Source organism: Lagopus leucura, unplaced genomic scaffold, assembly GCF_019238085.1.
Source record: "Lagopus leucura isolate 7727_CA_CO unplaced genomic scaffold, USGS_WTPT01 Super-Scaffold_702, whole genome shotgun sequence".
NCBI lineage: Eukaryota > Metazoa > Chordata > Aves > Galliformes > Phasianidae > Lagopus > Lagopus leucura.
In genome coordinates, this window is record NW_024962254.1 from 8,479,519 (window position 1) to 8,497,829 (window position 18,311).

At 44.1% G+C, this 18,311-nt stretch overlaps 1 protein-coding gene across 1 annotated transcript; it reads right to left on the bottom strand.

Moving 5' to 3' along the window:
• Positions 1–2,338: 2,338 nt before the first annotated feature.
• On the bottom strand, positions 2,339–17,068 carry CWC15 (CWC15 spliceosome associated protein homolog). The gene is made up of 7 exons (XM_042862601.1): positions 16,982–17,068; positions 15,105–15,243; positions 12,957–13,069; positions 11,717–11,805; positions 10,746–10,856; positions 3,284–3,402; positions 2,339–2,674 (listed from the first exon to the last, which is right to left on the bottom strand). Exons 2-7 carry the CDS (start codon positions 15,233–15,235, stop codon positions 2,545–2,547), a joined length of 693 nt encoding a protein of 230 aa, XP_042718535.1. The 5' UTR covers positions 15,236–15,243; positions 16,982–17,068; the 3' UTR covers positions 2,339–2,544.
• Between the last annotated feature and the right edge of the window lie 1,243 nt (positions 17,069–18,311).

Below are 18,311 nucleotides of genomic sequence, written 5' to 3' on the forward strand. Positions count from 1 at the left end.
AAAATGAATCAAAAAAATAACAACAAAATACCACATACTTCCTGTTGTGTCTCTGCAGAAAAAGGCTTCTCTTTTTCAGTTCCAGTTCTACATTTACAGTTTATAGTTCAGTTCTGTGAAGATAACTGTACTGCTGGAGATAAGAATAAGCAAGAGGGGAACAGCTGATAAAGCACATAGCTTTGTTCTGAGCCACCAGTTACAGTACATTGAGGTGGTGCTTGCAAACATGCATGATTAAGCAGTCCTGACGTTTAGAAGTGTAGAAACATTACTCCTTCAAGTGCACAACATTCACTGTCTCCCACGTCTGTTGCTGTAACAACAAACTTCCTTTGTTGGAAGTTATCTGCCACACCAAACAGAAGTTCCTGGAAAAATCCATGCTAGGAGCAGAGCTGTAGAACCTCAAGAACTGATTTGTTTTTATTTTTAAAGATCTCACAGTTGCTTGTCAACAAACTGTTTGACTTCTCTCAGATGAGCATTAGAAGCACAATAGAAAATGAAGCATCAGTAACAGCACAAATCTGGAAAGCACGGTGCTCTACCCAGTGCTTTACAACTTCCCAACTGATAAAGAAAACTCAGTGGTCAACCATGCAGAACCCTGGGAGGGTTAAGGCTTGGAACTCCTTAGCTGCCTACTTGTGTGCAAAAGCTCTGGGAGAGGAGGTGAGAGACAAGATCTGCAAATTCAGTGGTGCTGCTGAACAGCAGTACAAACACAAAAGCTCACAGAGGTGCAGGATCTGTGGGGCTCTTTCTCCAGAGCAAAGGAGGGAGAGAGCTACAGGAAAACACGGCCAAGCACACCTCTGTGTTTTGCAGAAGAAAGGGACGGGTGCTCCTCCACCTGCAGGAACAGCTGTGTACAGAGCAGGAGCTCAGCCAGCAGGGCCCAGCCCACTTCCCAGAAGTACTGATTTCTCTACAAAAAGAGATGCAGCATCTCAGGAATAGAAATGACAGCTTATGCACTTACAGTTTCTATGAATGCATTGACCTGTGGTGTTTCAGCTATGCACCCCTCCAGTGAAGCTGTATGTTTACTCGCTGACTTTGGCACAAGGATTACATCTCGTAATACAGCTGCAGCAATTATTTTTTGTAGTTGCCATGACAGCAGTGCTGTTAGGTCAGACCTAGAGCAGCAGCTGCTCCCCCAATGCCAGACTTGGACAAGTGCAGCTCTCAACTTTCTTCCCCCCCTCCCTCTAATCACACTGCCTGTATACCGAGGTTTTAGTGGCTGTAGTGGAAAGAGAGAATTATGAAGTATTATGAATGTGTTTTCTGACTCGAGAAGCGGTGCTGTCACGAGGCAGGTAGCACGTGTAACACAAGCACATATTCCTCCAGTAGCTGCAGGAGCTCACATGACCCTAAGCATGTTGAAAATCTTTCTTCCAAGTAAACATGGGTATAAGCTGTTGGCAAGAGTATGCTGTGCATTGCTTCATGGGGCTGGAAATACAGCTGTAATGAGCAAAAACTCTCGCAGGATACAAGTATATATTTATTCTTAGCCTTTACTCACTTAAAAGTAAAATCAGGTGTATTTTCAAACTAAAAGCTTGCAAAGAATGCTATTACTATAAAAGATGGTAAGAATGAACTACACTGAGTGTTACACCACCTTTTGTAAAGGCTGTTTTTGTATCCAGCGCGTCACTTGGCCAAGATTCGAAACACAACCAGAGTGACTTGAGAGGAAAAGAAAGAAATCCCTTCACAACTGAGGTGTTTCCATCAATCTTGAGTTATGTTGTCATCTTTAAAATGTCCACTTCAATATTTCACTGTACTATGACATCTCGATGAGATCACCCACTCAAGGTTCCAACAACGCCATCACGACTGAACCACACACACACAACTGAGCTTGGGCTGTGCCTGAAGGACTGGAATCATTCAGCAAAGAGGAAAAGCCTTTGAGGCCCCCAGGAGAATTCTGCACTCAGTGCTGCCCCAAGCACTATGTTGTTTTGCCCCAGAAGCACTGAGCCAAGACAGCCCAGAAGCTGCAGGGTTGGGAACTTAGAGCTATCCCACACAGCTATGATTTGGTTGCTAATATAAAGAAACTAAAAGTGAAGATTAACTGTGTGTAAGTAGGTATTAAGAGAAAGCAAGGCCACTTTGCTCACACTGCTCATCACATTCGGCGATTCCCTGTTAAGAGCAGCACTCACACAATTACAAACCACCACTGCCACAAATGCAGGCACTTGTGGAAAGCACTTCACACAACTGCAATATGTACCGCAAAACAGTTTTTGCCACCATTTACAAGAAGGACAGTAGAAGTAAATTCTTGTGAACAGAAGAACGCTCATGAAACACAAACTGGTTTAATTAAAACAAAAAGGAAAGCATACTGAAGGAATAAAACTCCATACACAGCAGTTATTATTTATGAAGCTGTTGACAATTTCGATACAGCATTTAGGAATTTATGACCAAATATTCAGCCTTGAATTCCGAGGGAGAGTGGGGGAACAACCTGCCGAATCCGTCAGCACCACAGCACATAAAACTGTACTACTTGATGTATTTCTCCATGAATTTTTTGTGAAATTCTGACCTCAGAGTGTCATTCACAAACCTCTTGTCCTTCTTTGTTTCATCTATCCCCTTGGCACAATTCTTGAAGACAACATCATCATCCCACCTGAAAAGAAAGACGTTTTTAACTTTGGTAAATCAACGTGACGCTATTTACAAAAAACATTTAAGAACAGTTTGGCTTTCCTATTTCAATGCATTACAAGCAATTCGTCATTGGGAGAGAATTGTAAGCTTCAAAAAGAAAAGATCTGTTCTTCTGAAGCGAGTCACCTCCTAAATGGTCTCGAGTTAGAAGCAATAATATCAGTGCACTGGAGGTTACCTTAACTTTGCAGAAAATAGCAGGCACTTGAACAGAGCAGAGAAAGCCTTCAATGCTCCCGATTTCTACTAAACACAAAAGTAATGTAACGTGTAAACAAGAATCCTCTTTAGGAAAAGATCATTATCTACTAATTCTGGTCACTCTAAAAATAAAAGTAGTATTTTTAAATGGAAGCATGACATCAAATTGAGGAAAACTGGTCCTCCTACTTTTCATAGTAATGTGAACAACGTGTGAGAAATGAGCAGGACAAACCACTATATGCAGTGTTCTCATTTCACATCACATTGTTGCAAGACTCGAGCAAGGAAATGATGACATTTAACAGACTCTCAGAGCAACAAGAGAGAATCAGGGATGGATATCACAGCACAGACTGCACTGTACCTCCTCTTCACTTTGAAGTTTGCTTGGGGCTGTGCTGGGCCGGTGAGATTCAGCAGTGGGTTCCCACTCAGGATGTTCTCCATCCGAATCCTTTCTTCTTCAGCCTTTTGCTCTTGCTCCTGAGAACCAGAAATTGACAGATATTACATTTCAGGGCCATTTTTTTTAAATTTAGTTGATAGGGAAAGATAAACATAATTTAGCTGCAAATACATTCATAGCTTTAATTCCCAGCTCAGCCTTCTCAGAGCATGTGACACTTGCACGTGAGCAGAATAAGGACAGAAGATACACTACAGAGCTTAACACTGCTAATAAACTGTTGATCTAGCAGTACTCTTTTCTGCTCTACTTATTTCGAATGTTCCATCAAGCATTCAGTCAAATCCTAGATTTACCATTTACATTTTTATTATAAGAAAAACTGCATACAGATTAAAAGATTTTCCCTATCCTCATGAGAAAAGAAGATGCATTATACAATATTCAGTAGGTGGAAGGAACCTTCCAGCAACGTGGAACGCCGCTATCACCTTGAGCACTCTGCTTGGCTTTGACAAGTACCAGTTCCACAGGGACCAATTAAAAAGAATACTAGGAAATGTAAGGTGAAAACTAAGTGGATAAATAAAAACTACTTAAGAGTTCCAACATTAAGGATCAGAAAGATTGACTGTTAGAAGTGTATCTCAGGCGTAAGCCAAGCTCTGCACTACTGGCAACACAAACTGGATTTCACTGCCCACATTTCAAGATGTATCACTAAATTGGTGACTTTACACGCTCACAGATTTCAAAATGATTGTGTAACATTCATTTTACATCAATACATTTTTCAGTGCCCTTTGAAATGCATCACAAGGGCTGCTCTTAGGGATTACAAGAAAGAAAGCAGAATTCTCTCATTGGGATGACCACGTTCCCCTTCCCTACATCCAGTTTAAAAAAATATCCTCAAGACTCATTAGAGCAGCAGGAAGCTCAATGCATTGCTTGTATCTATTATAGAAATGAAAAGATGGAGACAATAAATTAAGGTGATTTTCTGAGTGCAGAAAATCCATGGCTGGATTTAAAATATATTAACAAATAAAATAAATCAGTACTGATTTACAGGTAGAGGTGATCAGATTCTTTGTTAAGGCCATTAGGTAAACCTACAGCAGGATGTTAACATGCAAATGCTCCCGTGTTGTCCAGTATCATACTGGACAATACTCATGAAAAACTGGCTGCAGTAAGAGTCCAGAGGAGGGCCACTAAGATGATCAGAGGGCTGGAGCACCTCTCCTACGGTCTTAAACTGAGACAGGGGAGGTTTAGGTTAGATATTAGGAGGAAGCTTTTCACTCAGAGGGTGGTGACACACTGGAACAGGCTGCCCTGTGCCAAGGAGGCTGTGGATGCCCCATGCCTGCAGGCATTCAAGGCCAGGCTGGATGTGGCTCTGGGCAGCCTGGTCTGGTGGTTGGTGACCCTCACATAGCAGCAGGTTGAAATGTGTTGATCTTCATTGTCCTTTTCAACCCAGGCCATTCTATGATTCTATGATATGATTCAATGTAAGAACTCAGTATTTCTCAGTTGACAAATGCTTCTACAGAAAGAACTTTTCTCAAGCTGCCACAGCAGCTGCCTGTCTTAGAGCTGAACCGTAGGGAAACTCTTCTCAAGGCAGCACACAGAGCACGATACATCAGGTTTCTGTGACATGAACTTTGGCAGTGACCCAGAGTTACTGACCCAGAGTCACACAGCTGCATGTCTCATTTTTCCATAATCAGACATTAAAGCAGCATGCCAGGCATCATCATAACTTTATCTGTTTTGCATAACCCACATAATATCCTTCCATCTCCATCAATCACGGAGTTTGCTTTCTGATAATGAAAGAAGTACTGTCAGACTCAAGAGTAAAAATGTGGTGACAAAAAAAATTGAAATTGAAGAATGCCACAGCACCTGTAAGTGCCATGCTGCAAGCAGTGGTCAAAGGGCAGGACGCAGCTCCAGAGGAAGACATGGATGTCCAGCTATGTGCCTGCAGGCACCCAAGCTCACAGCTCAGCAGAGAGCAGTACAATACAATGAGGTTCTAAGGGAGCTGTGCTGCTCCCCATGAGTTTCACACACCAGGAGCTCACTGTGCTCCAGGCTCTGCCGCTGCGCTGACTGCATCTCCATCGCAGTGGAACGGAAGCTTGCAGAAACAACCTGTATGTGCATCCCCATTTGGCTCTTCTATAGTGATGGCAGTAACTGAAAACATGTACAGATCTTATTTTCAAAGATCCATTTCCATATCTGCTGACAGGGATGCTGCAGAGCCCCGTGGCACTTTGTGCCACCACTGGCTGCCTCCCAGCTCTGCTCACACACAGACCCCAGCTTCCTTTTGACCTGCAGAGGCAGCACAACCAGAAGCAGTAACAAACCACACTGACTTATCTTTGTGATTAAAGGCCAACAGATTGGAGTCTGGAAGCACACAGAGAACAGAGGTGTTGAGTAAGACATCATGAGGTTCAGTCACTTAACAAAGACGTCCCAGCACTCCTGCTAGCTCACTCATCACAAGGCTGGATGACATCTCAACAGAGCTGCTGCATTAGACAGCAGGCTAACTCTGAAGATTAGCCTTCAGGAGTTCTCTATTATTTGCCTTCAGCAAAACCTCCCAAAGAAGGTATGCAAGAATTAAGAAATGGGTTATTTATTAAAGCTTGTATCCTAGAGACATGACACAGAGGAAATACAAGGTATAACTCACAGTGGTGTAAAGTTGACATTTGCACTTAAACTGATTTATGCACTCTGGCCAAAGCTGTAGAATTCCTCACCTCCAGCCAAAAAAGGTTTTCATTACATTTCAGAATTTTCCACATAAATCATGCACTGCCCACTCCTCTACTGAAAGCTGGGATGCTCCCAGTGGTACAGCACGGGCTGTATCAAATGGAACAGAGCAGACAGAACCTTCCCAGCTGTCTAAGCTTCACACCTCTGGGGCAGATAAAGCACAGCTGCTGGTAAAACAGGCTCAGGGTGCTCCAAAGCCAGCACTGTTCTTTTGTGTGCTGGAACAAAGGCATATTAAGCTAAAACGCTATGGATGCAGCAAGCCTACAACAGAAGAAAGGCCTAAGGGAGCAAACAGTGCATCCCTATTCAGATCATCCTTTTTTAAAATGACACCTTTGTCTGCGTTTCCATTGCGTTGTGCTTTGCAACAGCAGTGTGTTGTACCAACCACGTGCAGGGATGAACCAGAAATCAGCCCTGTTGTTGGGAAGTAACTCCTTCCTCTGCTGCCACTGTGCAGGTGGTAAAGGCAACAGAACAGGAGCATTACAGTGTGAGGGGTCAGCAGGCAGAGGGAGTCCCACAAGCCAAGGAAGCAGATGGAGATGATGCCACATGGATGGGACGTCACAGCAAGCATCCATTGCAGCTGAACTTGCTATGCAACATCAGTTAGGGAAAAAGCAGACAGAACTACATTAACCTTAACTGAACAGTTATTCACAGAACCATAGAACGGCTTGGGTTGGAAGAGACCGCAAGGATCACGAAGCTCCAACCCCCTGCTGCATGCAGGGCCACCAACCTCCCCATTTAATACCAGACCAGGCTGCCCAGAGCTCCATCCAACCTGGCCTTGAACACCTCCAGGGATGGACGGGGCATCCACAGCCTCTCTGGGCAGCTGTTCCAGCACCTCACCGCTGTCTTGGTAAAGAACTTCCCCGCAATATCCAAACTAAATCCAAACCGAAATTATTCCTTATCTTGCTGCAAGAATAACAGTCCCATGGCATATTTGTTTCTGACCACAAAATAAAGAAAAACAACATAGTTACCACAGTTTTTATTTTTTTTTTTAGCACTGTTCCAATCCTAAGTGCAGAGCAAAGGAAAGTGCTGAAATTATTCCACTGTATTACCATGAGTTACCTTGCTCAGTTTCTGCAGACTCTGAATTGCTGCAAGAAAAACCCAAAATATCTGTACTGCACTGAAGGCTAAAACTCACACAACACAATGTTATTCCAATGCTCATGTTTGACCAACAAACAACAGCACTGCCTTTAGCAATGGGGAATAAGATCTAATAATACCTAATAAAAGACTTAATCCATGCCAGTAATATAATCCTATGTAAGTCACTAACTCTACTCAAATAATGGACTGAAATTCCACAAAATAAACATACGAGGCACTTGAAACTGTGGTGGCTCTATGCAGAGTTGATGCCATCCTTCCCACAAAAGATGGGCCATTACCATTACTTCTTGACAAGGATGAGGATTGCTGGCACATCTCACAAACACTTTATGAAGAAATACACCTGATCATCTCCTTGGCCTCTTCACTGAAATCCTTCTTAATCATTACCTTATACTTTAGTTTTAATTATATACTTTTAATTTAAGTGAAAGAGTTCATGCATAGGAATTCATTTCATGTTTTAGATGGAAGAAGTTGAGGATGTGGCTAAAACACAGAACAGAGCAAAGGTCTGTTTCAGCCATCAGTAAAGTGGGACATTTACATTTACATTGGGAACAGCACTTTGTGAAATAAAGTTGCAAGAAAACAAAGCCAAAACTTTCAGTCTGTTCTCAGATAAGCATAGACGGATCGGAAGCTGAAACAGCTCTGCTGGAGCAGCACATGTGCTCAGCTGCTCAATGGTTTGAGTTTGTTTCTAATTATTTCAATTTACCTTTTAAGGAAACACTCGAGAACTGAAAATTAAGACTGCTGCAATGCTGAATTTGGAATATTCCCAGCAGACCCTACCATGGATGGTCAGCACACACAGCAGTCCTCACGCTGGGCAGTTCCAGACAAGTGCAGAACTATTGCACACAAACAGCTCCCAGAACTGAAGTGTTCTGGTCGGCTCCATCTCCACTGGGAACAACCAGAGGGGTTGAAGCGACGGAGGGCAGGAAGAAAGCCAGAACAAATGCCATTCTCCATCAGCTTTTTAATTTGTGATGATTATTTTATGTTTCTAAAGAATGCAAAGGAATTTGAGAAATGAGCAGGTTTTGAGTAGTCTCTTATTTGGTTGACAAACGACTTCCTTCACACCGGTATTTCTGTTTATGCCATGAAGAAAGAATCTCTTAATACTAGCATTTACCAAAACTAGGTTTAGAGGTTTCCGAGGAAAACTGGTACTACCATAGGAGAGAATCGACCAGAGAACACGACAAAGTGAAAGACAGCATTGCCTCTGGCTTCCAGTTTCAGCTTCCTGAGCAGAAATGTGTTTTGGAATAAACAGCCCTTCTTCCGTGGATCCTTAAGCAGGAGACACCAAAGCAATGAGCGAAAGGAGCTCACTAAAATAAGTCATTTACCTTAAATGGAGTCTCAGAAATAACTGCACTAGCATTTTAGGGTAATTATCAGGGAAAAAAATAACATACAGCACAAATTTGGGATACAGTACTATACTCAACCCGTTCTGTCCTGTTCCAAGAACACTCACAGGCAAACTCATCTGCCCACAGAACAGCACAGATTGGAGAACAAGGTAAGAATGTGAAGAAGAACTCACTCTGCTCTTTCCCTTTGGCCTTGCCACTGCTTTACCCAAGCTGCCTACTATTCAGTAGATGAAGCATTTTTTTTCCAAGTGGATTAGGATTAACAGCAGCTACACATAAGAGTTTACATGAGATGTTATCCTGAAGTCAACCAGATAACAAACATAAAGTTACCTACTAAATTAGGCTTAAATCACAGTTTGCAAGACACGATAATGTGAAATCCACATACATCATGGGGAAAAAGATTTACACAAATTGGTCACAAAGCTTTTTGTCAGTAATGCCTTATGCTAAGGACGGGGGTAACAGCATAATCTAGAGATCACACCCTTAAAGCCAGCATAAATATCAGACCTTCTCTCAGGAGAGCCTTACTACTGAAGACTCCAGTGCTGCACTCTGCTTTGGTCTTTGCTTTTCATCACTGTTCTCTACAATCCAAAGAACCCCAGGAAAATACAACTCCAACTACAGCACAGTGCCCACTATTCAACAAGACGTCATCTCTCATGAGGTAATTTTTAAGGTTAATTTTAATTAACTGTCACTCAATGAAAAAACGACCAGAGCAATAATATGCACTACTACAAATGGCTAATGGTCACTTTGCAGATGAAATAGGGGAGCCATTGTGTGTATGGAGTTTGCATGTAGCCCTGGGCGCTGTAACAAGCCCTACCTCTGGTGGGTGGGGAACAGCCAGGAAAGCAAACAGCAACACCAGTCAAACCACAGCAAAACAGAACGAGTGCCAAACTAAAGAATTCAGAGCTTTTAGCACCCTCTAGTGACAAGTTCAGAGTTTTGTAGGTGTAACACTCCCGATTTTTACAGGCCAATGGAGAAAGGTGCTTGTTTCTGCACAATGTGATTTACTTTCAAGAATCAAAAGACTTCTACAGGAAAGCTTCTATACTGAAGGAGCACGGTACACATTTTAACCTTCTGAAGTGTTTTACCACTGCAGACTTCCTTACACAGGATCACAGAGTTGGAAGGGACCTCAAGGACCATGAAGCTCCAACCCCCCTGCCACAGGCAGGGCCACCAACCTCCACATTTAATACCAGACCAGCTGCCCAGGGCCCATCCAACCTGGCCTAGAACTCCCTAGGTTCAAGAGTGGCCACTTGTGCCTACAGCAGCTCAAACACTATTCTTTCCTAATTGTTCCTACTTCCTGCTGTACACCATGCCCAGTTTACTGCCAGTTGTCTCTAGTGGAGAGCATTCCTGAAAAACCACACCAGCAGTTAAACTACAAGGCTGTCTATTATGCTATGGAAATTAATTCATTTCATTTTTGTGGATATATTTTCAAAATACAGTCACCTGTGTATAATCATATCAAAACAGTTCCAGTTTTATAGTTTCAATTGGCATTCCTTGCCAAGGCAACACAGTAGTAATATAAGAAGATCAAAAGCATCAAAGAACATGCTGGTATTTTTAATTCTTTTATAAAAATCTCATTTCTTGCTTCAAAAAAGCTGATTAACAAAGGAAATGTTCCACTGGATGATGCCATGGGTAGGTCACCAGTACAATTGCAGTTTGATATGACACCTGTCTTCAGAGAAAGACTTGCACATCAAAAGCAAGATTAACTTAACCCTAATGCCTCTACAAAGCATTTGGAAAGTAAATAAAACATTTTAGCAAAACACTCCCCCATAAACATGTCTGCTAAAGAAAGAATTTCTGATATATCATTAGACATAAGAACAAAGCCATCAGATTGACCCGAGAAGCTTGTTTTGAGGTACTGTGCCAGCTCTGAGCTTGGCACTCACTTTACCAGCTCTCACCTGTGCTCAGAATTTAAGGCACAACAGTTTTACTAAGCACATTTGCAAAAACAACCAGATGCTCCTTAATGGGAATGAGTGAGATGTTACCTTCCGAGCCTGCTCCTCAGCTCGCTCCTTCTTTATTTTTTCCAGTTCAGCCAGAAGAGCTGCAGTGTCATCATCATCACTGTCTTCCAGGTCATCATCCTCATCATCCTCCTATCAGCAACAAAAGCAGAGAAGAAACAGTTTATTACACGAAATTCATAGACACAGCTTTTCATTCTGAACACTGACTGCAGAGATGTCCCTCTTGTTTGAGAAAAAAGAACTATGAGAAGTTCCCCAGACAGTTCAGGTGCATTGAGCTAAGGCTGACTTCTGAAGCTGGGACCAGTGCTCGTAGGAGCAGCAAATATAATACAGATGGTTCGTTTGCTCTTACACCATAAAGAGAAAAATATAAGCGTTTGTGTTTTTAGATGACTGCAGCTCTTATCTTTTAATCATTCAAACGCCATGTTCCTGACAGATCCCAGAGAGCTGGCACTCTGAATCACTGAAACACAAGTCATTATAATTGTATGCCTAAATACCTCATCCAGTATTGCTGGGACCAAATATAGCACTGTTAGAAACAAAACAAACATCAGCATGCTGTCAGTACCTGAACAACTCCAACAGATCAACACAAGGAAAGGAGCCAAGAACTCCTTATTCATGCAGACAATCAGTGTATCTCAACTGCTTTACCTTTGGGGAATTCTGACTGACCCAGTACTTAGACTGAGGCTAAAAAAACACCAATAATTTAAGCAGTACCTTCAATTCCCCAGTTCTTGTATGCTAGTAGCCACAGCATCCTTCCCCCCTTCTAAAAAGACCATTGATTGCAGTGTAAAACTACTATGGACTTCCATCAGAATAGAGGAACTGGATGTAGAGCACCCCCAAACCAGTTCTCAGTTACAACTCTTAATTTATATATATATTCTTCAATATCTAGAAGCTCATGTTCTATCAGTGGCAAAACCCCAAAACAGGACAATGAAAGGAAGACAACAGAGAAGAATGCATACATCAGTTAGAGGGTCATCTGCATCGAGGTTTGCTGCAGGAATCTGGTCCAGCCGAGGCTTCTTAGACACAGAAGATGATGTTGTATGTTCTATAAGATTAAAATAAGTGAAAATGGCTTTGTGCTGTTTTAATTAATTAATTTAACAGCATCTGAAGTCAGAAATTGATAAAAAAAAAATCATTAATAAGTTGTCTTGCATTAGAGTAAGAAATACGAGCTTATGCTTAGTTTCTCCTCACCCCTCAGCACTGACACCTATGCCAATTCCTCCCATGCAGGCATCCCCAAACAAAGCAGTAACATCCCCAACCTTATCTTTTAGCCTGGAACTGGGCTTGTTTAGCTTGGAGAAGAGAAGGCTGCAGGGAGACCTCAGTGTGGCCTTCCAGTATTTGAACGGAGTGTATGAACAGGAGGGGGAACGGCTGTTTGTGAGGGTGGACAGTGAATGGGCAAGGGGGAATGGTTGTAGACTGTGACAGGGAGGTTTAGGTTAGATATTAGGAGGAAGTTTTTCCACACAGAGGGTGGTGACACACTGGAACAGGTTGCCCAAGGAGGCTGTGGATGCCCCATCCCTGGAGGCATTCAACGCCAGGCTGGATGTGGCTCTGGGCAGCCTGGTCTGGTGGTTAGCAATCCTGCACATAGCAGGGGGTTGAAACTGGATGATCATTGTGGTCCTTTTCAACCCAGGCCATTCTGTGATTCTGTGATTCTGAACACTTCAGAATTTAGGTACTGAAGTACCTAAATTTGGTCAAGCTTTGTATTAAAAAAATGAATATTTCTCAAACAAATAACAAACAACTTTGGTTTTTGTTTTAATTCTCACTTCACAGCACATGAACTGAATCAGATACTTTAAAAAGCAATTTATTACTTCTCTGCTGCTCTAACAGTTGAAGATGAGTCATTCCCCTTTTCCTTCCTGTCTTGTTTGTCCAAGCACAAAAAAAAAGCTCTCTGTTAACTGTACATACTTGCTGTCAATTCATTACAGCCATTCTGTATCAGCTGGCCTGCTTGATGCTTCCCTGCTGGCTGGCCTAGGATTTTTGCTAGCACGAAGCCAGTGAGCACTCCCTTGCAGGTCCACAGCTCGAAAAAGTCAGGCCAATATCCCACACTGTGCTCTCCTAACAGTGTCCAACTCAGAAACTTACAACATGGAACTTTGTGTGAGAGCAGCGTCACGTGAAGGTACTGAGATCTGGTTGTTAGGGGTTGGGCTTTACCTCTGGTTGGTCTGTCTCTGTTCTTTTCCCTCGCAGCAACCCGCTCTCTCTCCTCTAGCTCCCTTCTAAAGTCACGGTTACGCACCTCTTCGGGAGCATCCTGAGTGGCCTGTCTGAAACAGCAACGAGGGGAAAAGGCTGAAGACGACAATCAGGAACTAAGAGCAATTTATCAAATGAGGCCAATAAATCCAGTGGTGAACGTTTCTACTCTCTGCACATAGCTGGGTACCATGTGCACACACGCTTCTTTCTCTGTCTGTACACACACAAGAGCACCAAACACACACACACTCCTTCCAGAGGCTCTCAAATGAATTTTAAAGATCTGCACACATTTTTGCAAAGCCATGCTGAGTAGATCTTTGCAGGTGGTTCTACATCCGTTCTCTGCAGCACAAATTCAGTGCCCAACCTGACACCTACCAACACTCTGGTTTACTCTTTGCCATTTTGTCATCTCACACTGCTGTTGCAAACAAATCTCCCAGGCTTGCAAGACCAAAATTAGAGCTTGCTGTTCTCTAATCTTTTCTCCCCATAAAACAGAAGAGACAATGTACCACTGCAGGAGAAAAAAAGAAAAAAAGAAAAAAAAAAAAAGGAAATACAGAGGGAATATGAAGGGAATGAGCACAACACTAGCTTTAGTGAAATACACTGCAAATGCATCTTTTCCCCTCTTTTATATAATACACACAGGCAAAAATCAACAGACTACTTATATTCAAGTCACACTAAGTTCCACGTAGAACATGCTGAACTTCTCTGGAAGACTTGAGAAGAACTGATGAATAAAAACAAGCAGCAATTCCTTTCACCTTACTGTGAACTCAGGTTTGGAAATAAGAGTGCCTGGAAGAAACCCAGGCTCCAGTCATTATAAATACACAGTGTGCACAAGCTGCCTTTATGCTGAAGCATTTCATTTGCTTTTATAATTAAAAACTTGAATTCAGAATCCCTGACATGGCTGCAAAAATCCCCCCAGGCCCTGTGCCAATGAGGCATGGGAGAGTGGGACTGAAATACCAAATCTTTCCTGCAGTGATGCAGTCCTGGCAAATTAGCAAAGACAACTTTGTATCACATGTTTACCAGAATGAACTTAAGACACTTAATGCCCCCTCACACACACACAGACTCACAGGGATCTGTTACCACACACACTGCATATTCCTGTATGTATTTCTCCCCACACACTCCTTTCAGAACAAGACTGGTGTTCCACACTCCTGCTCTATTTAAAGAGACAAACCACCAGCCATTTTTCCCTTAACAGCACGTTTTGTGCTCCTGCTTTTGGTATTCTCCAAACATTCCAACTCCCATATCCATGTCACCTTCAAAGTTATTCAAATGGGCAGGAGGGAAGCAGTGAAAGGGTGAACATCTGCATTAAGAAAGTAAAACCCAAGCAATAGTTTAAGCTAGAAAAAAAAACCACACTATTTTTAGGCTGATACAATTCAGTTAAATCCAAGTGGCACATTGACTACAGATTTCATGCTATCTTAAAAGAATATAAACAAATTATTAAGCATTCCAAACACAGGATAATAATCATACAAAATCCCATTATTTTTCACACCAATTGAATCAAATGACTCTTCTAGAACCTCTTCCAGTGTTTAACATCAGCTCTTCCAACACCTACTAATGTCCAAGTGCTGTTTCATGTTGCCCTGCCTCTTCTTAGTGCTCTTTTCCAGCAGTTCTTTGCCAACATATGTCTTAAAAGATGGAAAACCATGTCATTTTCAACTTAATACCTCTTATCCCATCTTGTTCAGCAAGTAACAGCACCTTATCAGCTCAGCTATCTCGGTATGCTCCCAACCCTTTTCACTCCACTACCTGAAATGCTTTATCTCTACACATCACCTCCTCATGATTCACTTCCACAGGCAGTTATCCACACCACTAAAATTAAACCTTCCAAATCAGTTGCAAGCCATTCAGTTTCCTAAGTCTGCTTTTGAGATGTGCAGTTTCAGCACCGCTGCACAATATCTGTGTCTGCTGAATGTCAAGCAAATGAATATCTAAGGTGAAAAAAAATTCAGAGTGTTGGTGACATCAAAAAGAAAGAGATCAGTGAAACATCCCCAGCCTGCTTTGCTGCAAGCAGACAATAACAATACTTACCTATATTTGATTTTAGTATGAGAGGGAAGGTCTCTGCTGGAATACTGCTTGGACAGCTGACTTAAGTCTCCTTCACCTTTTCCTCTTCCTCCTCTTGCAGGCTCAAATGTTGGCCTTGCCGCTGTCGTCATTTTAGTAACTACAGAGTCAAGGGCAAAAAACAGTCATTACTGTAACTTAAAGACATTCACCAGAAGCTACGATGCTCCTGGAACTGTTGCAGCAACAGCAAATTCCACTACACAATACAAACTATCATTTGGCACACGAGCCTTAAAGCTTAAGGAGCTTTTTTAATTGGCAGCTTCTACTCAGATGTTCTAAAAATGAAGTCTTTTCCAACATGTCTGAAAGATGGTAGAGAGTACAATAAGAATGTGAGGTCCTGTTTATAAAAGTGGATAAAACACCAGGAGCCAGTCTCGTATCCTTAAGTCTTGGTAGAAGTATAACTCTTTCCCCTCTGGAAAAAACACAGCCAAAAATGAGAGCCTATTGGAAATGATCTCTCAATTATGCATTTCTTAGCATTATCACCACAAATGCCAGCCAACGTGGACTGTATCGTGCTGGTGCTGATAACTGAACAGTGACAATGGTCACACATTCTAAACTTCAGTCCTTGTCCTGGCCTGGTTCATTTCTCCATTACAGGCACAGCATCAACACTGGTAATGCAGCAGAGCTCCAGCTGGCCAGCAAACCTTCTGAAGTGCTTATGTGAATTAAGTGCAATTAACAAAACACCTTCCTCAGACAAACACAGAAGTTCACCAACTCTCTTACAGAAAATACAGAAACTCATGCAGCACCAACAGGATCTAATAATGAAATAACTGATGCCAAGAACTGCAGGTATGGCAGAGGACTGAAAGGGGCTCAGTTTCAGCTACACAACAGCTGTCAGCACACACTGTGTTCAGCACTGCAGACAGCAGCTAGAGGCCCTGCAGGCCCAAACCATAGAGCCAAAAGTTTAGGGCATTCCATCAAGGCAAAAACAACCCACCAAAAAACCAAAACAATAAGACCAACCAGACAAACAAAAATCCTGGGTGATCCATCAGTGCCACCTTCAGTCTGTTAAATGAAACTACACACATTTCTGCCTCACCAGCACACACACATCCATAAGCACAGCCTAAGGACTTAAAACCAAGAGACATTCAGAAGGTGATGAGGCCCTGGCACAGCTGCCCAGAGAGCTGTGATGTCCCATCTTTGGAACTGCTCAAGGCCAGGCTAGATGGGCACTGGGCAGCCTCAGCTGGTGAGGGGCAATCAACCCATGGCAGGAGTTGGATGTGGGTGGGCTCTGAGGCCCCTTCCAATCCATTCTATGATTCCATGGAGACAGCCAGCACGAGCCCGCACTCACTGTCCTGAACTGCAGACACTTGTAGTGACTCTGTGCAGGTGAACCGGAGCTCGGCAGGCTTTGTTGGCTTTGGTGCAGAGCCACGACCAGAGAAAGACGTGACCCCAGGACTTATCTGTGTTATTTATAGGTAACGGAAGGGATCTCCGAGTTCAAGCCCCGGCCCGACTGCGTACACCCATGGAGAATTACCAAATCCCACGGAAACTGCCCCTGCAGCATCTTTCTGGGCTCATCCATTCATCTGGGCCGTAAGGGACCCGCACTCCTCCTGACGCCACTCGGGCCCGTTCGCTCCGTTGAGGTTCCGGCGGCGCAGCACTGGAGCAGCCCCTGCAGTGCCGCACAACGCCGGGCCGGCCAAGCCGCGTCCATCGGCACACGCCCGGCCCAGCCAGGCCACCCCACCGCCTCAGCCTCCCTTCCGGTCCCACCGGGCCGCCCACCGCCTCCCCACGCCCAGAACCCCCGATTCGGTCCCTCAACCCCCGCCTCTGACCTCAGGATCTCCTCTCGCTGAGCAGCCAGGCCCTACGCCACCGCCATCATCCCGCCCACTACCCACAAGGCCCTGCGCGGCGGCCATAGAGCAGAGCGGCGGAAGGAGAACCTACCATAGAGATGGAGACCGGAAGGACTTCTTACGTCTCTGCGGAAGCGCGTCCGCCATGTTCGCTACCGAGGCGGAAGTACGCGCTGTTGCTGCCTGAGTAGCGATGGCGGCTTTCTTCCGCCTCCCCTGCCGCGCGGCCTGGGCTTGCGGTGCGAGCTGCTCCTTGCCCCGCTGTCCTCAAGCTTTGGCCATCTAGGCTGTGCCTGGCCGATCCCCTCGCGCCTTTCTCACCCTTTCTAGAGCTCCAGCCGCCTCCCCCGTGTAGACAAGCCGCTGTCAGGGCCCCTGTCACAAATGAATCTGAGAACTGAGGGGTAGGAACGAGTCCAGGCCACAAGCTGGAGGGAGGCGCAGGGCCCTCCAGTCCTTGTGTCAGCAGCGTCACCTGGGCCTGTCTCCCAGCTAGCAGCTCCCCACAGCTGATGCCCTTAACTTGGGGTATGTTCATTGCTGTCTGTAAAAAAGCCATCGTGTGGGAGCACATCACCCAGAGTTGAAATGCAGTCTCTCTCTTGTGTTTGCTGTTGCTTTCAGCTTATCAGACTTTGGTGATTCGTGCAATGTCAAACTTTGATACATCTCCAAAGGAAACTTCTTCCTGGGCAGCCCCTCACACAGCATGCGACTTTGAAAAGAGCCCATGAGAGGTCTCCAAAGATGCTACTACACAAGGAGCCACAGCACCTAATGGCAGAGCACACCCTTTGGAGCCTTCGGAGAAAGCCCTTGGAAGAAGTGGGCCCTGCTGTACAGAGAAATAGTGTCACCTCCTTGAATTCCTGTGAGGAATTCATCAGTGTCAGGCTGCAGACTATGAATCACAGCAACCTGAAATCACAGGATCACAGAATGACCAGGATTGAAGGGAACTCAAGGATCATGAATCTCTAACTCCCCAGCCACAAGCAGGGCTACCAACCTCCCCATTTAATACTAGTCCAAGCTGCCTAGGGCCCCATCCAACCTGGCCTTGAGCACCTCGAGGGATGGGGCATCCACAGCCTCTCTGGGCAGCTGTTCCAGCACCTCACCACTGTTTTAGTAAAGAACTTCCCCCTGACATCCAACCTAAATCTTCCCTCCCTCAACTTAAAACCATTTCCCCTTGTCCTCCTGTCATCTACCCTTTCAAAGAGTTGTCTCCCCTCCTATTTTAGGCTCCCTTTAGGTACTGAAAGGCTTCAATGAGGTCACCCTGCAGCCTTCTTTTCTCCAG

Excerpts from the sequence above, each read along its gene's own strand:
- CWC15 (XM_042862601.1), bottom strand. The coding sequence starts at position 15,235 with ATGACGACAGCGGCAAGGCCAACATTTGAGCCTGCAAGAGGAGGAAGA. Across the intron at positions 13,070-15,104 it reads CATACTAAAATCAAATATAG|ACAGGCCACTCAGGATGCTC; the intron begins GTAAGTATTGTT and ends TTGCTGTTTCAG. Across the intron at positions 3,403-10,745 it reads CTGAGGAGCAGGCTCGGAAG|GAGCAAGAGCAAAAGGCTGA; the intron begins GTAACATCTCAC and ends TCTGGTTCTCAG.